Below are 25,788 nucleotides of genomic sequence, written 5' to 3'. Positions count from 1 at the left end.
GGAGGGTGAAAGGTGCGAGATTATTTTGGTTTGTTAGTGAAACCCAGGAAAGAGAAATCCACCATGGAAATTCTTATTTTCAGCCACTCCTAATCAAAATGGTGAAATAAGAAATTCCAGCTTCACCCTCAATCATGTACCCATCTTCTCTCTTTGCTCTTTATGTGTCCCTAGCCTTTGCCTCCCCACCAGGCCCCTCTGAGCTTCCACCCACTATCCACCACTTACCCACACCCGTGAAAGTCTCCAACACACTCACATGGTGATTTTGTCCCTATGTCTCCCTGCCTAGGGTGATTGATATTTACAAATAAAATGGAACACAATAAATGATACTTGAGTGATTGAATGTCAAAGGAACACATTTATAGTCATGGGATTTTAGGCGCCATGGTTTTGGAGAGGAGTGCAAGAATGAATATTTGAGAGGAGGAAAAATGGCATGTGGCTGCTTCTTTTTGGCATCCTTTCTCCCTGCAAATTTAAAAGCACGAGAAGGGAAAAGAGGGCAAAATTCTCTGGTAAAAAGCTGGGTGATTAAATAGAATCATTACCAAATAGTATTTTCAAAGAGCACTTACATGTATGTTGTTAATGGCTAAAATGAGGCTTTTCTGCACTATACTTATATAATTGAGAGTGGACAGTAATGAATACACTTACAACCCACCCCCATTTCCTCACCTCCACTTAGAACCAAGTAACAGCCACTAACTACCATTAGCGTTGAACTCTCGGGAAAACTAGAGAAATTACCTTGGCTTGTTTTTTATCTGCTGGAGACAGAGCTAACTCGGGTTTGCTAGGGTGATAGAATGGACTTTGGAGAGCCACTGCGGTATAGTATAAAAGAACACAGAACTGGAAGTCTAGAGACCTGGGTTCAAAATCGTAGCTTGGCCACTAAGTAGCTCACCTTTCTGAACCTTGGCTTCCCTATCTATGAAATGGAAGTTGAGCTGGATGACATCCAATGGCTTTTCAGTTATAAGATTATTTTAGCATTATCATCTAAGGTAGGGAGACAAGTTCCTTTATTTCATTTTATTTTGTTCATTTGTTGATTCAACAAATATTCTGTCAGGAACTGTGAAAGGCATTGAGAGAGGCAAAGCTGTTTCCTGCCTTCACAGAGCTTGTAGTTTGGGTGGGGGCAGAGAAGCCTAATTGAATGAGTGATACTAATGACATATGGTATCACAACAAAGTTAAGGGCCCTGAAGGATCGTAAAGAGGGCAACTTAGCCCAGCATAAGGGTTATGGAAAGCCTCTTGAGGCAATGGTACTTAAGTTGAACCCTGAAGAAGGAGTAGAATTCAGCCAGACCAAGATAAGTATATGAAAGAATGGGAAGAAAAGAGTGTCCCAGGCAGAGGACATAGCTTGTGTGGAGATTTGGTAGCAAGAGACAGCCTGTTGTAAATAAACACTAGAAGGAGTTCATCATAGCCAGAACATAAAGACAGAGGCGGGGGTGTGGTTAGCATAAGAGGTCAGCAAGTTCCAGGCCATGCAGGGCTCAGCTCCTAAGCCATGTAAAGGAATTTGAACTTTATCCTTAGAGCAATGGGAAGCCATTCAATAGATTTAGGCACAGCTGTTACATGATCAGATTTGCAGTTTAGAAAGCTCCCTCTGGCTGCACTGTGTGAAGAATGGACTGACCAGTCATACTACTGCTGCAATTTAGAGAGTGGAGTGAAATGATAAGACAGAAATAGTCCCTCCAAAATCACAAAACCAGAAAAGAGAGCCCACCCTAAGAGTATATTTTCTTAAGTTTCAAAGCTGCCAATCTGGAAACTAAATGGAACTCTTGAGAAGCTAGGTATTACGTTTTATAGAGAATTGATTTTTACAGAATGATAAGTACTTGCCATCTGTACAGGATAAGGGCTAGACTTCAGAAAACCTGAATTTGAAGCCTTAGAACTGCTGCTAAGTCACTGCAGGTTTGGAGCAAATCATGAGCTCCAATTGTCCCATCTATAAAAGGAGAGAATTGGACTACATGACTCCCTAAATTTAATAATCCCCAAGTCTTATAAAGAGCAAAGATTATGCCACCAGTGACTGGACTGTCTGTCTATGCATGTGTGTCTCTCTCTGTGTGTCTTTCATTCTTTTTTCTTTTATGTAGAAAATTCATCAGTTTTAAAATGCACGCCAAAGATCATTTTAAGAATATGGATATATGATGTAGTTTTGCATCTCTCTCTCTCTCTCTCTTTTGGGCTGTTTGTTTTTCTGTCTTATTATGTCACTATCTCTCTTCTTTATGCTTGCAATATTGGTTAAAACATTTAATGCCCACATTTCCTATTTGTATTTCACCATATTTGTTCTCTCTCCTTTTTTTCTGTTTCTCTCATCTATCAGCTCATTCTTCCCTGGTTCTCACCCCACGCACCCCTGATCTCAGATTTCTCCTATTTATTTGATATGTTATGACTCCTACAAGCATTGTTTAGTGCTATCATTGGTGTACTAGATAGAAGACAAAAACACAAAATGGACATTGTTGGTGTGAAAATTGATGATATGAATTGGAGTCATCTTGTTATATCCAATTAAATTGGAGTCCACAGACCACAGGAGAAAAAGAAAAGTACTTGGGGCACAAGTGCCTGCCCAGGGATAATCATGCAAGCCACATGCCAAAATGACCTTCTATAATCTTAAGATCAGTTTTACCTAGCAGCTGCTGAAACAAACTGTTGTAATCCTCAGACTAGTTTTACCTACAGCCATCACCTACCAATCAGAGCTTTCCTGCTCCCAAAAACGTTGGTAGTACCATTGAGTTTTCTTTAAAAACAGTATGTATCATTTTTCTTTTCAATAAAAGCCCCAACCTTTCTGTGCTCTTTGGACATACTAAGGGCCACCCTGGTCTGTATGCATGCCACAAATTGAAATTCTGTTTTCCCAAATAAAATGTTTCATTTAAAGATTTCTCTCTATGTTTTTATTTGACTTTGACACAGGCATGCCCATTTATTAGCTAAAAGGCCGTAGGTCTGCCTGAAGTCTTCCCACGTAACTAACCCATAGAGCATTTACTTGCTGAGAGATCACTCTTCCCTTCTTCCTCCCTGACAGAGACAGTGCTGGTATGCTGTAGTGACATCTCATTCTAAAATGTACCTTGTGGGGGTCCAGTTTCCAAATTACCCTCTATTCAACTTGACAAGTATTTATTGAGCACCTACTGTGTGCCTAGTGCTCAGCAAGTTTTTCCAGGGACTGCTGGGGTCTCCAAACAATACAGCCTAATCCTGCCACAGCAGGAACTGAACATTATTACACTGGCTTTGTTCAGAAAGCTGGGCTGGGCTGAGGTTACAGCAGGCCTACTTCATTCAAGTCCCTTGGCTTGGAAATGAGGCTAGATTTTCAACAAAAGTGGAGAGTTGAAATCAGCCTAAGGCTTTAATTCAGTGCATATTTTCATTTGAACTTTAGAGTTACCTCGTGTGCATCAGAAGGTACAATTCATTGCTTACCTTCCACAGAAGATTCCTCTTCAGAGAGTCTCAGCATTTCTAAGATGTCGTTAAAGCCATAATCTGTCACTTTGAGTACAAAACGCCCATCTACCACACAGTTTCGAGACTTTAGCCTCCCATGAACAAACTCTCTGTGGTGTAAGTACTTCATGCCCTGTAGATGACAAAAGAGGATTTATTTAGAGGCTTATTTAACTTTTTATGCCTTTAACACCACTTTCTGAGATTGTTAATGGCATGTACTATTATGATCCAGAACTCAGCTTTTTGCTCTTCTATGCTGACAAAGTAAACATTTGACAACATGAATCAGTTTTCAGATCCCTTGTAGCTCTAAAATTTTATGCTTTGATGAAGAATGACATCTTGTGTGTGCAGAGAATTATGTGTTACTAGGAGATTTATTAACATTCCAGATACAGAATGGATCCATATACATATAATTGCCAGGAATTTGGAGATTTTGCTTTTCCCCAAAAGGTCTAACCCACTCTCATCCATTATTGGCAAGAATGGAAACTGGGACAAACTTGTGCATGGGCAATTTGGAAATAGCTATCAAAATGTAAACTATGTGTACTCTATGATCCAGGGATTCTACCTTTCCCCCAGAGAAATGCTTGCATGTATACACAAAGAGACAAAGAGAAGAGTGCTTATTGTAGCTTTGTTTTTATAATCGTATATAACTGGAAATGCACTAAATATCAATAAGAGACTGGCTAGAGTGTGGTACCTTCACACTAGGGAATATTCTGCAGCACTTAAAGAGAATAAGATAGATCTGCACGTAGCTGACATAGAAACAACTCTAAGCCATAAATTAAGTGAAATATAGTCATTGCAGAACTATGTGATAGCATGTATATTTTTTAAAAAACTCATCTATAATGTGTATAAATACATATGAAATTAATTACAAGGTTGGTTACCAAATTGTTAGCAGTAGTTAACTTTGGGAGGAAGTATGAAGAAAGAGGGTTGAGTAAATGTCATTAAAAATCATTTGATTTTTAAACTTAATATATTATTTTTGTAATTAAAAATAACCAAAAAGAAGAAAACTGTCTAGTACTGATCACTTGCTTGGCAGCCTTCATATGGTGTTCAAATGTGACCAGGACTCTCATTCAGATGGGTTTAATCATTCTGCATATACATACATTCATATTCTAGTACAGTCATTTCAGAACTTTTTTTTGCTAAAAGTCCTTTTATGTATCTGGCTCTTTTGCAGTGGTACACCCCTTTGTACTTGGATGCTTTTCACTCTGTGCTCTTGGATAGTCTGCACTCTTCAGTACTTCTAAGCAGAGTCTACAGTGGGCAAGATATCCCCCATGTTGTCTAACAGTTGCTTTTCATCCATCATGGCCCTGAGAGGATTGTCATTTAGAAATCCCTTAACTCACTGGGCTTATCTTATAGTGTGAGCAGAAAAAGTACTAGAATGAGAATCAGGAGATTTGGATTTTATTATCAGCCCTGCCACTTAACAGTTGGCTGAGAAATATTTGTTGAGTCTACTATATGTGCCAGACACTATATAACAACATGTACCTCATTTAGCTTCCCTGAGCCTCTGTAAAAGGAAGCTAATCACACCTATCTTAAAGAGAATTGGAATGAGAGAATGTCTTTCCCTTTCAAGGCCCCTGAAAAAGGAATAGGCTAGCAGAAAAAGGTCAAGACTTTGATCAATAAGCAAGAAGCCCAAAAAGTCATTGAGTATGCAGATCAGCCCTGTAAAAAATGCATATGTACACAATTTGCATATCATTCCATGGCGTTCATGGGATCCCCAGAAGTTCATCCATGGACTAATCTATGAACCCTACCTTGGCTGTCAGGAGTATTTGGCTCAGACAATAAAGGTGATGCCTGATAGATCCACTGGTCTTTTCCCATGTATACATCTGTGGTATATAAAGACCTATCACCTAGTTCTAGACTGAGCCACCTTTTAGAAGGGTGAAAACTAGGAGTTAGGGCTAAGCAGCACCAAATAATCTGGGAATGAGCACTATCTCACATCTACAAAGCAGAGAAATTGGATGAAAGAAAGACTGGTTAAAACCAGAAGAGTGCTCAATGGCAACAGGAAGGAAAGAAAATCTGGACCTCAAATTGGGGAGAGGACAGGCAAACCTTTTCTGTAACTGTATCATATAAGAGACATGGACAAAAGGAGTGTGAGAAGGGGGTTGGGGCAAAATGGGAAGGAAAGTGATATAGTTTAGTTGTGTCCCCACCCAAATCTCAACTTGAATTGTATCTCCCAGAATTCCTACGTGCTGTGGGAGGGACCCAGGGAGAGGTAATTGAATCATGGGGGGCTGGCCTTTCCGTGCTATTTTCACGATAGTTAATAAGCCTCACGAAGTCTGATGGGTTTGTCAGGGGTTTCCACTTTTGCTTCTTCCTCATTTTCTCTTGCCACTACCATGTAAGAAGTGCCTTTCACCTCCTGCCATGATTCTGAGGCCTCCCCAGCCATGTGGAACCGTAAGTCCAATTAAACCTCATTTTCATCTCAGTCTCAGGTATGTCTTTATCAGCAGCGTGAAAACAGACTAATACAGAAAGTAAGGAGTGAAATGATCACAATGATCTGAGGAATATAAAATATCCCAAAATATTAAAGTTCTAATCTACAGAGAAAATCCAAGATTTCCTCAGTCTTCCCATTAACCTTGATGAGATCCAGCAGGAGTGATGATTTAAACATCCAGTCGAGTTTCACATCTTGATTTGTCAGTATGTCTTCTAGGCTCCCTCGGGAACAGAATTCTGTCACAATGGCAAACATCCCCGAATCATAGAAGAAACCCAATAAAGGGTTAATATTCTCATGACGCAAGTCCTTCATCTGGAAATGGGAGGGGAAAATAAGAATGTTCAAAATCAAGGATCTCTGTTTCTCACTAAGATGCTAGAGAAATAAGAATGAATTAAACCAAAAATAAGCAGAAAGGAGGAAATAATAACAATAAGGGCAGAGATCATTTAGAAAAACAGACAAAATGTAGAGAAAATTAACAAGATTGAAACATTTTTCTTTAAAAAAAGTAATAAAATTAATAAATCTCTAAGAAGACTGATCAAGAAAAAAGTAAAAATTATTAATATCTAGAATGAAAGATGTGGTATCACTACAGATCATACAGATATCAGTAAGATGAGAAAGGAATTTATGAACAACTTTAATGCGAATAAAGTCAATAACAAATTTGACATTTCTTGAAAAATACAACTATTAAACTTGACACAATATGAAATAATAATCCTAGTAGCCCTATATTTAGCAAAGAAATTGAATTTGTTTTCAAAAATATCCCACAAAGAAAATCCAAAGATCAAATGATTTTATTGATGAAATTCATTAAAAATTTAAATAATAAATAATATCAGTATTACACAAAATCTTTTAGAAAAAGAGAAAGACTTCCAAACTTGTTTTATGAAGCCAAACATAACCCTGACTGACATTAAAAGTACAGACTAATTCTTCTTAAAAACACAGATGCAAAAATTCTTTTAAAAAATTAGCAAATATCATACATTTCTCCCAGTGCATGATGTAGGTGACGGGAGAATGGAGACAGCAAACCACCAAGGCATGTGTGTACCTATGCAACAATCCTGCAATATCTGCACACGTACCCCAGAACTTAAAGTACGATTAAAAAACAAAAATTAGCAAATATCATCTAGCAATATATTAAAAAGATAATATATCACGACCAAGTGGAATTCATCTTGGGAATATTAAGATGTGTTTAATACTTCTTTTAAAACCTATGTGAATTATTTGTTAAGTAATAAATTTAATAAATCTCTAAGTTAACAGAATAAAAGAGCAAAATCATAGAACAATTGAAATAGGTAGCAATATAAATATAAAACCTATTTATGATTAATAAATCATAAAAACTCAGAAATGTAAAAACCTTCAGGTAACATCAAACTTAAAACATTGATTTCTTTTCCTCTAAGGCCAGAAACAAGGCAAAGATGTCTGCTCTCACCATTTCTATTCAACATGTATAATAGCATCAAAACTTTCATAAGAAAAAAATAAAGATAACTTAAATAAATGGTGACATATACCACATTAGTAGACTGGAAGACTCAGTATTGTTAGGATGTCCATTTTACCTAAATGTCTCTATAAATTCATTGCAATCCCCATCAAAAATTACAGAAAGCCTTGTGGAAGTAACAGACAGACTGACTTCAAAATTTACTTAAAATTTAAATGACTTACAATGTCCAAAACAATCTTGAAAAAAAAGTTGGAGGCTTACACTACTTGACTTTAGGATGTACTCTATAGTTACGATAACCAAGGGAGTGTGATATTGGCATTATGGTTACACCAATGAGTGAATGAGACAGAAGACAGACTCCAAAACTCCATGCACACATATTTAGTCAGTTAATTTTTCACCAAGTTACAACATTAATTCAATGAAAAGCTTTTTAAAGACAATTGTTACTGGAACCCTGGGTATCTGTATGCAAAAAAAAAGAACCTTGATCATTGTCTCAGTCTGTACACAAAAAGTAATTCAAAATGGATCATAGGCCTAAACCCAGAACCTTGAACTAGATAAGGATTTCTTAGGCCACCAAGAAAAAAAAAAGGAAGAAAGAAAAGAAAAAGAGGAAAGAAAGACAGAAAGATGGAAAGAAAGAAGAAAAAAAGAAGGAAGGAAGGAGGGAAGGAAGGAAGGAGGGAAGGGAGAAACAAAGAGAAACAAGGAGAGAAAGGGGGAGGACAAAGGGAGAGGGGTGAAACTGAGGGAAGCTGGAGGGAGAAATAAAATGATAAAATGATAAATTGCACAATTGGACTTCCTCAAAACAAAATGTTGCCAACAGAAGACATCACAGACAAGTCACAAATTGATTAAAATAATTACAAAATAAATAGTTCAGCAAAGACTATCCAGGATATATAAAGGATGTCTGTAATTAAAAAAAAAATCCCAATGTTTAAGAATGGGCAAAAACATGAACAGACTCTTCACACAAGAAGATATACAAGTGAATTGTAAACACATTAAAAGGGTGCTCAGCAACTTAGTCATCAGGAAAATGCAAATTAAATTATAAGTTGCCATTTCAAGCACACTAGAAAGGCAAATATCAAACAGACAAATGTTGCTGAGAACTTAGAGCAACTGGAACATTTCCAATGGGAATGTAACTGTCATAACTGATATGGAGATCAGTTTGGATGTTTCATATAAAGTTATACATACAACTACTCTATGACCTGGTTCTATTCTTATGTATCTACTCAAGAGAAGTGAAAATATATGTTCACAAAAGACATATATAAAAATCTTTATAGTTTTCTATGAAAAGATGGCCAACACTACTAATTAATAGAGAAATGCAAATCAAAACCTCTTAGAGATATCACCTTAAACCCATTATGATGGCTACAGGAAATAAGTGTTGTAAAAGATGTGGAGAAATTGGAACACTTGTGCACTGTTGGTGGGATTGTAAAATGGTGCAACTGCTGTGGAAAACAGTATGGAAGTATATAGAAAATATTAAAAATGGACCCATCATATTAGCCACCAATCTAACTTCCAGTTATATATACAAAATAATTAATAGCAGAGTATCAAAGAAGTATTTCCATATCCATGTTGCTAGCAGCACTATTCACGTTAGCCAAGAGGTGGATGTAACCCAAACATTTATCAATGAACAAATGGATAACATACAATGGACTATTAGCCTTAAAAATGAAGGAAATCCTGTCACATGCTACAACATGAATGAACCTGAGCACGTTATGTTAAGTGAAATAAGACAGTCACAAAAACACAAATACTATATTGTTACACTTACATGACATATCTAAAGTAGTCAAATTCATAGGAACAGAAAGTAGAGTGGTAGTTACCAGGTGCTGATGGAAATAGAAGAGGGGAGATTTGCAAGATCATATTTCCAAGATGAAAAAGCTTCAGATTTGCAAGATGAAAAAGTTCTGGAGATACAGATATGTTTCACAACAATGTGAATATGCTTAACACTGATGAAATGTGTACTTAAAAATGATTAAGATGAATCTATAAATTACTTTGGGCAGTATGGCCATTTTCACGATATTGATTCTTTCTAACCATGAGCATGGAATATTTTTCCATCTGTTTGTGTCCTCTTTTGTTTCCTTGAGCAGTGGTTTGTAGTTCTCCTTGAAGAGGTCCTTTACATCCTTTGTTAGTTGTATTCCTAGGCATTTTATTCTCTTTGTAGCAATTGTGAATGGGAGTTCGCTCTTGATTTAGCTCTTTGTTAGTCTGTTATTGGTGTATAGGAATGCTTGTGATTTCTGCACATTGATTTTGTATCCTAGATTCAATGCTATCCCCATCAAGCTACCAATGATCTTCTTTACATAATTGGGAAAAAACCACCTTAAACTTCATATGTAACCAAAAGAGAGCCCAAATAGCCAAGACAATCCTAAGCAAAAAGAACAAAGCTGGAGGCATCACAGTATCTGACTTCAACTATACTACAAGACTACAGTAATCAAAACAGCATGGTACTGGTACCAAAACAGAGATATAGACCAATGAAACAGAACAGAGGCCTTGGAGGCGACACCACACATCTACAACCATCTGATCTTTGACAAATCTGACAAAAACAAGCAACAGGGAAAGGATTCCCTGTTTAATAAGTGGTGTTGGGAGAACTGGCTAGCCATATGCAGAAAGCAGAAACTGGACCCCTTCCTGACACCTTACACTAAAATTAAATCCAGATGGATTAAAGACTTAAACATAAGACCTAACACCATAAAAACCCTAGAAGAAAACCTAGGCAAAACCATTCAGGACATAGGCATAGGCAAGGACTTCATGACTAAAACACCAAAAGCATTGGCAACAAAAGCCAAAACAGACAAATGGGATCTAATTAAATTCCAGAGCTTCTGTAAAGCAAAAGAAACAATCATTAGAGTGAACTGGTAGCCAACGGAATGGGAAAACATTTTTGCAATCTACCCATCTGACAAAGAACTAATATCCAGAATCTACAAAGAACTAAAACAGATTTACAAGAAAAAAAAAAACATTCAACAGTGGGCAAAGGATATGAACAGACACATTTCAAAAGAAGACATATATGAGGCCAACAAACATTGAAAAAATGCTCATCATCACTGGTCATTAGAGAAATGCAAATCAAAACTACATTGAGATACCATCTCATGCCAGTTAGAATGACGATCATTACAAAAATCTGGAGACAACAGATGCTGGAGAGGATGTGGAGAAATAGGAACACTTTTACACTGTTGGTGGGAGTGTAAATTAGTTCAACCATTGTGGAAGACAGTGTGGCAATTCCTCAAGGACCTAGAAATAGAAATTCCATTTGACCCAGCAATCCCATTACTGGGTATATACCCAAAGGATTATAAATCATTCTATTATAAAGACACATGCACACGTATGTTCATTGCAGCACTGTTTACAATAGTTAAGACCTGGAACCAACCCAAATGCCCATTGATGATAGACTAGACAAGGAAAATGTGGCACATATACACCATGGAATACTATGCAGCCATAAAAAATGATGAGTTCATGTCCTTTGTAGGGACATGGATGAATCTGGAAACCATCATTCTCGGCAAACTGACACAAGAACAGAAAATCAAACACCACATGTTCTCACTCATAAGCAGGTGTTGAACAAAGAGAACACATGGACACAGGGAGGGGAGCATCACACACTGGGGTATGTTGAGAGGGCCAGGGGAGGCACAGTGGGGAGATGGGGAGGTTGGGGAGGGATAACATGGGGAGAAATGCCAGATATAGATGACGGGGATGGAGGCAGCAAGCCACCTTGCCATGTATGTACCTATGCAACAATCCTACATGATCTGCACATGTACCACAGAAACTAAAGTACAATAAAGAAAAAGAGAGATATGAACAGAAAAAAAAATTGTTAAGATGGTAAATTTTATGTTATGTCATCTTTTAACCATAATGAAAAATGGTTATAGTTGCCTTATCCATAAAATTGTAAAAAAAAAAAAAACTTCCAAAAAATTAGAATCAAGACAAATGTTCAACAGGAGAATGACAAACAAATTGTGATATGATCATAAAACGAAATACTACTAGGCAATTTAAAAAGTGAACTACAGGTATATGCAAAACCATAAATTAATCTTAAAAAGCATTGTACTGACAGAAATAAGACAGGCACAAGATACTGTATCATTCCATTTATACAAAATCAAAGAACAGAAAAAAATACTGATTTATTTTATTAGATATCAGAATAGTGATTGCCTATGGGATAAGAGGAATTACTGAAATGGAGGACAAATGAACTTTCTGGTGTAATAAACATATTAGTAACTTTTTTGGCAAATATTTACATAGATATATGCAATTGTCAAAATTCATTGAATAGAACATCTAGGATGTGTACATTTTATTTTATGTTAATTATACCTGAATAGAAAACATATTTTATAAACACAATGAAACATTATGCTAAGTGAAATGAGTGAGTCACAAAATAACAAGTACTGTATGCTTCTACTTATATAGCAGATAGGTGGTAAATTTTATGTGTTTTTTGCACAATTAAAAATAAAAAACACATGACATAACCTCATCAACTCACTAGAATGACTAAAATTAAGATATCCAGCAACATCAAATATTGGCAATGATGTAGACCAAAGGGAATTCTCATAACTTGTGTACAGGAAAGTAAAATGAGAAAATATTTCACAGTGTTTTATAGAGTTAAGTGTACACTATTCTTCAACCTATAAATTCTTTTCCTGGTATTTCTAGGAGAAATTCCCAATAGAAATTCAACTATGTGTCCATAGAAAGACTGGTTCAAGAATATCCATTGCACTTTTATTTACAATAGCCAAAATTGCAATCAACCCAAATGTCCATCAGCAGGAAAATGGATAATTAAATCATGCTATATTTATGCAATGGAATACTACTTAGCAATAAAAAGAAATAAGCTACTTATACATGGGTGAATATCACAATCTTTCTGTTGTCTGTTTCCATTTATATGATGTTTTAAAACAAGCAAAATTAATGCAAGTTAAACAAACAAACAGTAAAACAGAACTCTGGTTGCCTCTGATTTTGGGTGAACACAAATTTACTAAGGGACACAAGTGAACTTTTTGGCAAGAAGGGAATGTTTTATATCACGAGTCAGCAATCTTTTTCTATAAAAGTACAGATAATAAATAACTTGGGCTTTGCAGATAATACATGATTTCTGTTGTCTTATTTTTTCATAACCCTTTTAAAATGTAAAAAATATTATTTGCCTCCAGTCTGTAAAAACAGGCTATGGGCCATAGTTTGCTAATCCCTATTTTATATCATGGTAGAAGTCTAGCTTGTATGGGTATGTCCTTTTATCAAAATTATACAGAAATGATATGAGCATTTCAACATGTGTAACTGTACCTCAAAAATATGGAATTAAATAATAACCACCACCAAATTAGAGATGTGAGAAATGAGTGAAGGTATAGATGAAAAAATATAGAATAATAATGATTGTTGAAGGTGAGTTTTGGACACACAGATGTTATGCTATTTTGTTTATCTTGCATATGTTTCTTTTTTTCCCCTTTTTTTTTTTTTTTTTTTTTTTGGTGGTGATGGGGTCTCCTTATGTTGCCCAGGCTGGTCTTGAACTCTTGGGCTCAAGCTATCATCCTGCCTCAGCCTACCAAAGTGCTGGGATTACAAAATGTGTTTTAAAAGAAAAGAAAAAATTTCTGGGATGTAGCCAAAGCAGTGTTTAGAGGAGATTTTCTAGCTGTAGGTGACTAAATTAGAAAATAAGAAAGGTTAAAATCAACTATCAAAGCTTCCAACTCAGAAAACTAGAAAAAGAGCAACAAATTAAATACAAAGTAAGTAGAAGGAAGGAAATAATGAGATAAGAATATAATTCAATGAGACAGAAAACAGGTATACAATAGAGAACAATCAACAAAGTCTAAAGTTGATATTTGGAAAAGATGAATAGAATTAACAATCTTCTAGCAAAGCTGATTAAGAAAAAAACATAAATTATGAGTATCAGGAGTGAAAAGGGGAACATCATTACAGGTCCTAAGGATATCTAAAAGATAGCTTTAGCATGTTATATACAACTTTATGCCAATAAGTTTGATAACATACATGAAATGAACAACTTCCTTTAAAGCCATAACTTACCAAAACTGCCACAAGAAGAAATAGAAAGTTTGAATAGTCCAATATCTAGTAAATAAATTGAATCTATAATTTGAAATCTCCACACAAAGGCAAGAACAATAGGAATCTATTAAAGATATTTAAGCAGAAGAGTAATAAAATCAGATTCAATTTTGAAAAGAGTAGTTTGCAATGTGAAGAATGGATTTGAGAGTGGATGTGATTAGAGTAGTTAAAAGACAATTGCAAAGTGTCAGGGGTTAGTGGGAGAGAGATGTGAACAGGTGGAGCACAGAGGATTTTTAGGGGACTGAAACTATTCTGTATGTTGCTATATCGGTGAATACATGCCATTATAAATTTGTCAAAACTCGCAAGATGTATAAAACCAAGAGTTTACTCTAATGTAAACTATGAACTTTGTGTGATAATGATGTGTCAGTGTAAGTTTATGATTATAATGAGTGAGCTACTGTTAATAGTTAGGGAGACTGTGCATGGGTGGGGAAAGGAGATACATGGGAACTCTCTGTGCTTTCTGCTCAATTTTCCTGTGAACGAAAAACCATTTCAAAAACTTAAGTCTAGATGTTGTAATGGATACAGTGAACAGGGAACACTTTTTTTTTTTTTTTTTTTGAGACAGAGTTTCACTCTCGTTGCCCAGGCTGGAGTGTAATGACGCGATTTCAGCTCAGTGCAACCTCTACCTCCAAGGTTCAAGTGATTCTCCTGCCTTAGCCTCCTGAGCAGCTAGGATTACAGGAGCCCACCACCAGGCCCGGCTAATTTTTGTATTTTTAGTAGAGACAGGGTTTCACCATGTTGGCCAGGCTGATCTCAAACTCCTGACCTCAGGTGATCCACCAGTCTCAGCCTCCCAAAGTGCTGGGATTACAGGCCTGAGCCACCACACCCAGCCGAACAGGGAACACTTCTACACTACCGGTGGGAATCTAAACTACTACAACCACTATGGAAAACAGTGTGGAGATTTCTTAAAGAACTAAGAGTAGAACTACGATTTGATTCAGCTTTCAATCCCACTATTGGGTGTCTACCCAGAGGAAAATAAGTTATGATACTAAAGATACTTGTACACACATGTTTATAGCAGCACAATTTGCAATTGCAAAAATATGGAACCAGCCCAAATGCCCATCAATCAAAAAGTAGATAAAGAAATTGATATATATATATATGCAATATATATATAATCACATCATATATATATTTTATATATATGATGGAATACTACTCAGCCATAAAAGGAATGAATTAATGGCATTCACAGTAACCTGGATGGAACTAGAGACTATTACTCTAAGTGAAGTACCTCAGGAATGGAAAACCAAACATCATATGTTCTCACTCATAAGCGAGAGCTAAGTTATGAGGATGCAAAGGCATAAGAATGATACAAAGGATTCTGGGGGCTTGGGGGAAAGGGTGGGAGGGGGCAAGTGATAAACAACTACAAACTGGGTTCAGTGTATACTGTTTAGGTGATGGATGCATCAAAATCTCACAAATTGCCACTAAAGAACTTACTCATGTAACCAAATACCACCGTTCCCCAAAAAAACTATGGAAATAAACTTTTTTTAAAAAATTAAATCTATGAAAAGAAAAAAAGACAATAACAGTAGCTCTAGTGGGGATGATGGTAGCTTGGACCAGGATAGTAATAGTAAAAATAGAGAAAGAGAAGGACATTGAAGCTTCAAGGAGAATGGAGAAGCTTTGGTGTATGGTTTATAAAAAGTGAATTAACCAATGAAGTATAATGGAATTATGAGGTCGTGGTAAGGGACATTTAAAGATAAGAAATCATGAATTTATAGTGGAAACAATATACTTTGTTGCATAACTTTCTGCTACAATATTTGGCTGTTCAAGTGCAAGTATAAAGAAAGGTAAGAGTTGGGATCATACAGAACTAGAGTTTTGCAAGTGTGTCTGACAAAAAAGACAGAAATATTAATAAGAATGTGTTCAAATGATAGATTATAGAATCTGAATTGGACAGTAAAGTAAACAAAACAGGGACTTGTGAGTTTGGAGAAAGCAGAGGTCAGTAGCCTGGAAGACCTGCTATGGTCAAATATGGGCATGGTTGGGATAAAAGGAGGTTGAATTCAGAGAGTGTGATGAATTTATAATTTTGGAGGTGAAGCATTTTCAGTAGCAGTTATAGATGATGGAAAAGCACAAGGTATTAATATAATGGTAGCAGTATTTGGCCAAACTAGAATGGAAGAGAAGATTATTAAGATGATATGGCAAATAATGAACTAGTCAAAATACATAGTTGTCCACAGTCCATGTCCAATTGATATCACCATCATAACATCAGGTCTTGGAGTAGAGAGGAAGACCATGATCCGTATCTCAAAATATTCAGTAAATTAGGGGTCGTGAACAGGGGGAGTAGATGGAAGTAACAGGAGGTGCAGAAGATGCTAAAACAGACTGGCATTTGCCTCAAAAGCTTGTGAGTGTGTGTTTAACAAAGGCAGGAGAATCATTGTTTGGGAAATGTCATCAGTAAGCAAGGGGTACAATTTCACCACATGATCATGATCCTGAGGTACTGAGGCATAATAACAGTCACAAGTGGAGAAGAAATGCCTCCAGAGAAGATAATATCCTCAATAGAGGCTCTAGAATGGCCCCAATTCTTTTTCACAAAGTAAATACTTTGTTTCACAGCAACTGCAGTTTCTTCCTCTTCACATTTTTTAAAGAAAGAGAATCTCTAACAACTGAGACTTTTCCAAAAAGAACTCCAGGATACTTTCCATTTGCCTTTAAAGGAGTACAGGGAATATGCCAATCTGTTCCACATTATGGGGAAGAACATGAGACTAAGAGATACAGCCTAATTTTCATGCACATGCTTTTGCAGAAATTGTGATCTTAAAAGATGTTCAAAATTATCAGTTCTGTGGCCTTCTGACTCTGGCTATTCGTTTTTCAAGGACATCCATCCCATTATGCACTGCTCCTTTCTGTATCTGGGTCACAAGGATTTACTTTCCATCTGGATCCTGGTACCCAGCCCTAATGTTTTAGGGTCATAAATACACATAAGTAGTCAAGGCAGTGCTGGACTCACAGTGATAATATGATCAGATCCACTTCCAGCTTCATAAAAGCCTTCAACTAAAAAGCATTAGAGCACTTCTATATGGCAAATTCTAGAAAATTCTGGCTTTCTCTCTAAATTTGAGTTACACTCTGTACCTGACATCATCACACAAGTCAGCGAAGGGAACACATAAAGAGATGTCATGAGGATAATGGGAGGGCAATTTTTCACTGTCGGAGAAGAAAATTACAAATATGGAAAAGTTAAAAAAAAAAGAATTAACCCTGCGTCACTGGATTAGAATTAGAGAGTTTAGTATGAATTTATATCAGTATAAATGAATGAATGAATGAATGAGGAAGAGAAGATTCTTTCTTACAATAAAATCTCAACTAGTAAATGTAGAAAGAATGATGGAATATGACATTTATCAATGTATGCCAAAATTATTGGGTAAAACTTTGATGAAGAACAGGATATTTACATAGATTCAAAGTATTTCTCCCAAAATTATATATTAATTAAAATGAGATAAAAACAGTAACTCTCCAGTAGAGGAACTTGGCAGACACCACCTAAATTCAGTAGTCAAGTTAACATAACCAGTAATGGGATGATCAATATCATCCTGATAAAGTGCACTGAAAAAGACACATACTTCTGTAGTAATCTGGCTGAAGATGCATAGTCTAAATTAATCTTGAGGACACAGGCAAACTCAGATTGAGGGACAGTTCATCAAATAATTGATCTGAATTCTTCAAAAATATCAAGATGAAGAAAAACAAAGAAAGTCTGAGAAATTGTTAAAGATTAAAAGGAACTAAAGCGATATCACAGCCAACTAAATGTGTGAGTCTGGATTGGAAACTGACCTGGGGGAATATAAACTGTATCATACAAGACCATTAGTAAAATTAGAATATGGGAAGTAGTTTAGATAATAGTATTGTAGCAGTGTTACATTTTCTGATTTTGATCATTATACTGTAGCGTTTTTAGGAAATACACACTGATGTATTTAGAGGTAAGAGGGCACAGGGTCTACAACTTACTCTCAAATGGCTTAGAAAAATAATGTAGATAAATATATAAATAGATAATAAAAAACAACTAGGCAAAATGTAAAGAACTGCTGAATCTTTGAATTATTCTTGAAGCTTTTCTGTAGGTTTGAAATTATGTCAAAATTAAAAGCTACCCAAAAAAAGATGTCATTAATACACTCTACCTTGGGTCAATACCTATCTTATTATTTCCATACTTTTAGTATATCAGCTGTCCCAGGTTTGGCCTATTTTGGCTCCATAATTTGGATCTAGATTTCCGCCATGATTGTAAGTTTCCCGAGGCCTCCCCAGCCATGAGGAACTGAGTCAATTAAACCTCTTTCCTTTATAAATTACCCAGTCTCATGGATTTCTTTATAGCAGTGTGAAAATGGACTAATATAGGCAATAACAGAAACCTTTCCTCTAAGATCTGGAACAAAACAAGTATGCCCACTTTCAGCATTGTTATTCAATGTAGTAATAGAAGTTCTAGCTAGAACAATCAGATAAGAAAAAAGTAAAAGGCATCCAAATTGGAAAGGAAGAAGTCATATTAGCAGTGTTTACTGATGAAATGATCTTATACTTGGAAAAACCTAAGCTGATAATCAAATTCAGTAAAGTTTCAGGATATAATATCAACATACAAAAATCAGTAGCATTTGTATATGCCAAGAGTGAACAATGTGAAAAAGAAATGAAAAGTAATCCCATTTACAATACCCAGACATAAAATTAAATGCCTAGAAATTATCTAAACAAAGAAGTAAAAGAGCTCTACAATGAAAACAAAATGCTGATGGAGGAAATTGAAGATTACACCAAAAATGGAAAGATATTCCATGTTCGTAGATTGGAAGAATCAATATTTTTACAATGTCCATGCTACCCAAAGCAATCTACAGATTTAACATAAACCCTTAGAAAATACTAATGGCATTCTTTACAGAAATAGAAAGAGACAATCCTAAAATATATATGGAACCACAAAAGACCCAGAATAGCCAAAGCTATTCTAAGCAAAAAGGACAAAAACTGGAGGAATCATATTACCTGACTTCAAATTATACTACAGAGCTATAGTAACCAAAAGAGCATGATATTGGCATAAAAACACAGACACATAAACCAATAGAACAGAATAGAGAATCCAGAAACAAATCCACACACCTAGAGTAAACTCACTTTTGACAGAAATATCAAGAACATACACTGGAGATTTCTGTTCAGCATCCTGGATTTACCAAACCAGTGCAGAATTGTCTATTTTAGTTCTGACCTTGATCCCCCTTCTGGACTCATGTCTCATTATCTTGCCTTCATCTCCAGGCATTACAATCACATGCAAGAAAAATACCAAATCATTACATCTCATCCTGACCTCTAGGGCATGTCCTATCTTCCACAGGCCACATATCTTTAATTTCCTTTGTTTTCTCACTTGTTCAGTGCTTGCCTCATTCAGATTTGTTGGAATGATTTGAAATTGCCTGCTCCATAAAAGTAGAGCAATTTATAATTGTCTTTTAAAACTCCACTATCAAGAGTCTGAAGGAACCCAAGACAGCATTCATAAGTCTTGTATGGACTCAGTTCAAGGAGGAGCCAATATTTCAAAATGATTTAGGAAGGATCATCAATATCCCTGCCTTATCTACAGGCTGCTTTCTTAAGCAAACCACCCAAGGACTCCTTGAACATAATTAGTGGGATTAGGGAAAAAAAAACACTTTTTAAATAGAAATTACCAGGTGACTGGAAAATTAAGATTTGGAAAGATTATGGGATATTTACTTGATAATAATCATAATAGCTACAACTTGATAAAGAAGCTGTGCACCAGGAAATGTGCAAGATGGTTTACGTGTATTGTCTCTTTAAATCTTCATCCAACCTGGAGGATAGACATGAATGTAACCCTTTTACAAATAAGGAAACTAAGGCTGAGGGAATTTATATGACTTGCCCAAGTTAATACAGTTCTTAAGTGGTAGAACTGAGATTTGAGTGCTTCATGTCTCTTTGACTCCAGGGCACATATCTTTGCTATTGCATGATATGATCATACCAAGCCAGTAACAACCCTGCAGTTGCCCTGCACTGATTTGTTAAGGTGTCTTCCTAAACAGCTCTGATGTTAGTTACTTTGGAGAACAGATTGATGTTAGTGGTAATTTACATAAATGAAGGTTTCTCATACCATTTCGAACACATCACTTGCACTTGATTTGATGGACTTAACGTCTCCAAAATCTCCAGGGGGGAGCTTTTTCAGCCACACCCAATCACCCTAGAAAGAAAAAAAGAAAATGAGTAGTGATGAAACTTAGTTGCCAGCAGTTTTAGAACAATGTCCCTTCCACATAAAGGGTTCATAGCTATACCACCAATCCAAATGGACATTTTCCTTCTCTCCCACCCTCCACCTCACAGACATTCTGCATTCTGAGCTGAAATGCGGTCATGCACAGAAGTTAAATTTAAAAATTACAATTACTCAAGACAGGGAAACAATTGCAAGTATGTAGACTCCAGAAAAGGAATGATACCACTCTTTACAAAGCTCTTAACTAACTGCAGAAAGTGCTAGGTCATTTCAGTTTTTCATAGCTAAGTGATGTAGCACCAGCTTCTCCGCGATTAATGGTGTTGGTCAGTGGTTGCAATTCCCACTGCCTTGAGGCGTCTGTGGAGGGAAATGTAGGGTGGGAGATGTAGTGCAGCAAATGTTTCCTGCATTTACCTTGATCCATTTTTCTCTTGTGGGACAGGCCATTTGTGTGTTGTGGGGGGGTTGTCTTATGCTTTAGTCATAAACCAATTGGCTTAAATCTAGATTAAACTTTTTTTTATTTGAACGCTCAATGTACTACCATAGTAATGTGAGTAATCTAGAGTCTTCCAAAAGTCTATTTCTGACTTATTAAGTAAAAAACTGCTATTTTAAGGCTTTTGTCAAGTTAAAAACAACAATTATTTTATTGTTTCACTTCAACACCAGCGCCTGATAATTTTCTTCTATGTGCATAGCCTTAAGGATTCATCAGTCATCAAGCCCTATTTAGTTTCTGTCCAACCCAAATTTTTTTAAAAAACAATACAAATATAGATTCTTTTTTCTCCATAACAGTAATAATGCCTTACATTTGCACAATGCTCTCCACTCTTCAAAGTGCTTTCACATCCATTACCTATAGCCTGGAGATTCCATTTCAGGCTGCACCAACTTGTCATCAAGTAGAGATAATAAAGCAGAGAACTCTGTGCAGTCAAATTCCAAAAATAAGAGAGTGTAACCACTCTCTTATTAAAGAATATATCCAGCTATGGTACTGCATCTGGAAACCTGCTGGAGGCAAAGGCTAATGGAAGCGGCAGGCTTCTGAGTTACTTGCCAATACTTTGTATTAGCATTTACTAGCCAAGGAGCTCAAAGCCCTTTAACTAGGAAATGGCCCTCAGAGACCTTCAGCAGCTGAAAAAAAAAAACTGCACTGGCCTGGCTCAGTGCCCAGAGAGTTCCGAAGGGTAGTCCCTGATCAGTGCCTGCCTGCAGCAGAATGGTCAAAGCATTTGATCCAGTAAATCTCCAAGTGTGGTCCCTGGACCAGCTGCATTAGCATCACCTGGATGGAAACTGGTTAGAAAGGCCAATTCTCAAGTCCCACTCAGCACTTAGAAAATCAGAAATCGTAAGATGAGGTCCAGCAATCTCTGTTTTAACAAGTCCTCCATGTGACTCTAATACATGTAAAAGTTTGTGACCCACCATCCCAGCCTTTGACTTTTCCTCATATTTGTGGTACTCTCCTCATATTCTCCTCACTTACTTCTCAGTTTCTTTCATCAAAATCTGCTCTTAGTCAGGGAAGCCTTCCCAGTACCTTGCAGCTATGTTACTGGGCCCATGGTCACTGCTGGCCACTATGGCACCTTTGTGCTAATTTAAAGGGGCATTTTCTCTCAAATTTGAAAAATCTTAACTTTGCAAGTATATTATCACACAGCCTGTGGCAGCCCTGTGATGTTAGGCAGCACACCCTGGCTGTATACATACACGTACCATACTCTCATTTATGGACACATCCCCCAGACACCAGGGAGCACATTCCACTAGCAGCATGGATGCTCTGCATATCACCAAACTCTATCTTCCCGGTGAAGCCTCTTTGTCAGCTTTGGAGTCAGGCTTTAGGAGTGGGAGTGAGAAGTTGAAATTGGGCCTCTGAGAATATTAGGCAGGCGAGAAAAGCAACCTCAAGAAACTTTTGGAGCATAGCCGAGATAGCACATACCCAGCTACACATGGGTTTACTAGTGATCGTGTATGTGCATAGCTGGGAGTGCCAGTATAGATGCAGATATGAGGAGGCTCTTCCACCACCTCATTCCAGAACTAGGTTGGGAAGCCAGAATCTCTGTGCCCACTTTGGTCCAACTCACACATAAGTTGGCATATGTTTGCAATGTGAATATTACCCTCTTAGATGTAGTTCCCTTTTGCAGTACACAAACTGAACATCAGAACTCGCAGTCCTGGTGCCTGGTAATTGATACCTCCTTCCTAGAGCCAATCCTATTGCAAACATGGGCTAGCCTTCTGTCTGGCTTATTAACTGCCACACGCAGCTAAGCAGAGCTTTTTCCTGACAAATCAACAAATATGAGAACTGAAAAGGGTCATAGATATCACTAACCCAATCCATTCATATTTTGATAAAGAAACCGAAGACTTAAGAGATTAGGTGACTTTCCCAAGGTTAGAAAACTAGGTAGTAACAGAGCCACAAACTGACCCAAGGTCTTCCATCTCCCACTTTGTTGCTCTTTCCTCTCGTTGGGCTTTCTTTGGTTTGGGGGATTTGTGTGTGTTTAAGATTTAAATAATTCTCACAAACTTTGTAAGCAAATTTTTATTGAGTCTGTGTGCGTTCTACTTCATGAATAATGAGGAAAAGGGAGGAAATGGGCAAGTTTTATCTTCACCACACATGCACTATTTGTTTTGCTTTTTTCTTTTAAGAGAGAATGATAAAATACTTCACTCATCACTCACTTTTTAATTAAGAGCAAGAAACATCAAACGCTATTCACTAAACTTTTCAGAAGTAATTTAAAGTCCATCAGTGTTAAACTAAAGCCACAGTGTATTAACTAAGGGAAGAGAGCACTAGATTCTAGACCTGGCTCTGCTTCAAACTCAAGGGTGGCCTTAGACAAGCCACTTAATCTGCCTGAGCCTCAGTTTCCTCACTGACAAAGCTGGACTTATTAGATGACTTTTTAGGACTTACTAGATGATTTCTGGACTTACTGGATGATTTTTTTTAGCTCTGATGATCTGCAATTCTGTGATTAAAAAGAAAACATGGTTGATGGAAGGGAGGCGGGGGAGGGAGCTACAAGGGATGTAGAAGGTAAGAAGGTAGAAAAAAATGCTCTAGGAAAGAGAGATGAATGGAGAGAGAAAGATGAGACAAAGAGGAAAACACAGGGAGAAGCAAAGAGGAAGAAGGAGTCAGAAAATGAAGAGGGAAGATGAGTTCAGTTGGCTCTCTCTGAATGTGTCAGGGTTACACTTCTGCCCACCACACCCCATCTCACCCAGACTATAGCTATTAGAGCAGATCATGACATGTCCCCACTGCATCTGCCATTCACAGTTCTTTCTGCCTGGAAGTCAGCTCATCTGGATTTCCTTTCACATTTCAAAGGCTATCTGTGAAATAAGGACTGATTTTCCCATACAATTTCAGAGGTTATGCATCTGTGTGTACAACAAAAGTGTGAATTTGTGTGAATGTAGTACAATGTGATGGCATGTCCTAGGGAAACCTGCCTTTTGCTATTAGGTATCTGCTACTCCAGGCACATTATCTGGAAATTCCAGGTCTTCCAATGATAATTTTTATGAAAATTTGATTTATTTTGAACAGAAACTAGACAATGAGTCTTCTTTAAAACATTCCTAATAGAAGACTGTTTCAGAGGACACACAACATGTTTGTTTCATCTGCTAATTTGATTGGCTTATGTTTCCTCCTAGAGTCCACTTTAACCTCTTTAATCAGTCCTGTTTAGTCAGGCCAGTTTTCTAGCCTCAGCTGCCTTTCTTCACACCCTGCCATCAGCCTAATATTGACTTCATCTTGTAGGTATTATTCTCATAACACCCTCCTTTTGTAAAAATAAAGACCCCATTTGGCCTACATCATTTAGAAATACTCAAGATCTAACTGACCAGTAGTCATTCTGGGAACTAACTCACCTCTCTGCCTCCTTCCAAAATGAAAAAATATCTGGCAGACTCTTAAAGGCCAGATACATACAGATGTTTATTTTTTTCCTTTTCTCAATTCTACACTATAACCTTCCAGCCTCACCAAATAAAACATACTGCAATTTAACACATATATTATTCCATAGAATCAGAGAATGATAGCATATTCAGCCAGAAAAGGCCTTAGAGATCTGTTAGACCAGCAATTCTCAACCCAGGCTGCACATATCAGAAAACATTTTTAAAAATACCAATATCTGGCCCTACCTCATGCCAACTGAATCAGAATTGCTGTGAGTAGGGCCTGGGAGCAGTGATTTCTTAAATTTCCCAAGGAGATTCCAATAAGCAAGCAAGATTGAGAACTTAGTTCAACCCTTCATTTTACAGATGAAAACCAAGATTACTGAGATTTACTTCAGAATCCCAGAGATATCAATACATTTCTAAAGCCATCACCTCATTCCATTTGACATTCAAAAGCCATCTGACTACCCTGTCTTAGGTCTTTGAGAGAGTAGAGCTGACAATTACCCAATACCTCAAGTTTACATTTGAAGCAGATCTCCTCTTTGATTGAATTAAGTCCAAGGCAAGATATAGAGATTTCCTGCCACTAATTTAAGTCAAAGCCCTCATGTAGACTGAACAAACATATGCCATGCCAATGTTCGTGTTGAAGGCCTATAGTTCATTTGTGCTGCTATAACAGAATACCTATGACTGGGTAATTTATAAAGAGAGGAATATATTTCCCACAGTTCTGGAGGCTGGGATGTCCAAGATCAAGGTACCAGCAGGTATAGTTGTCTGGAGAGGTCTGCTCTCTGCTTTCAGGATGATGCCTTGTTGCTGCATCCTCCCAAGAGGAGGAACACTATGTCTTCACATGACAGAATACAGAATAGCAAGCTAGCTGAAGACTGTATGAAGCCTGTTTTATAAGAGCCTTAATATCGTTCACACAGGAGAAGCCCTTGTGGCCTAATTACCTCTTAAGGTCCTCACATCTTAATATCATCACATCAATCTGTGAAATCAAACAAATCATGTGTTAAATACAATGGTGAAATATGCACAAGATACACATTTCTATTCCAAAAGTGAGAAATAGGCAAGAAGAAAGAGGTAACAGGTCCAAAGTAAGTCCAAAGTCCAACAAAACAAACAACATTAAGTAAGTCTTGAGAATAATCTTTGACTCCATGTTCCAACTCCCACACACATGGGGGTGGGGTTGGGCCCCTATGGCCCTAGTGGATTCCACCTTCATGGCTTAACTAGGTGCAACCCATGCCACAGCTTTCACAGGTTGGAGTCAGTATGACTGCAGCTCTCCCAGATTGGCATTGCATTCTGGTGGCTTTACAGGTCTGGGGTGTCAAGGGTGGCCATGGCCCAAAGCCCCACTAAGCATTATGCTAGTGGGGGATTTTTGTGGTGGCCCTGACTCCACAGTTTTCCTGAGTGTTGCCCTAGTAAGGACTCTTTGTGGTGGCCCAGACCCCACAGTTTCACTGGGTATTGTTCTAGTGTGGACTCTCTACAGTAGCCCTGCCCCTGTGGCAAGTCTCTGCCTGGGTCCTGAGGCTATCCAAGACATCC

The 25,788-nt window shown here is 37.2% G+C and overlaps 1 protein-coding gene across 4 annotated transcripts in view; it reads right to left on the bottom strand.

Moving 5' to 3' along the window:
* Positions 1–25,788, bottom strand: part of GUCY2F (guanylate cyclase 2F, retinal) — a 115,540-nt gene that overhangs the window by 47,497 nt on the left and 42,255 nt on the right. For all 4 annotated transcript variants that reach the window (XM_012451709.2, XM_012451710.2, XM_012451711.2 and 1 more), the window contains exons 8-10: positions 20,104–20,193; positions 6,203–6,379; positions 3,508–3,664 (exon numbers count right to left, since the gene is read on the bottom strand). In XM_012451709.2, coding sequence (XP_012307132.1) covers positions 3,508–3,664; positions 6,203–6,379; positions 20,104–20,193 — 424 coding nt within the window. The remainder of the gene's footprint in view (positions 1–3,507; positions 3,665–6,202; positions 6,380–20,103; positions 20,194–25,788) is intronic.

Source organism: Aotus nancymaae, unplaced genomic scaffold (genome assembly GCF_030222135.1).
Source record: "Aotus nancymaae isolate 86718 unplaced genomic scaffold, 86718_ANA_hifiasm-v0.15.2.pri h1tg000004l, whole genome shotgun sequence".
Lineage (NCBI taxonomy): Eukaryota > Metazoa > Chordata > Mammalia > Primates > Aotidae > Aotus > Aotus nancymaae.
The sequence above is the reverse complement of the archived record's forward strand: the minus strand, read 5'-3'. Positions and strand labels throughout refer to the sequence as shown.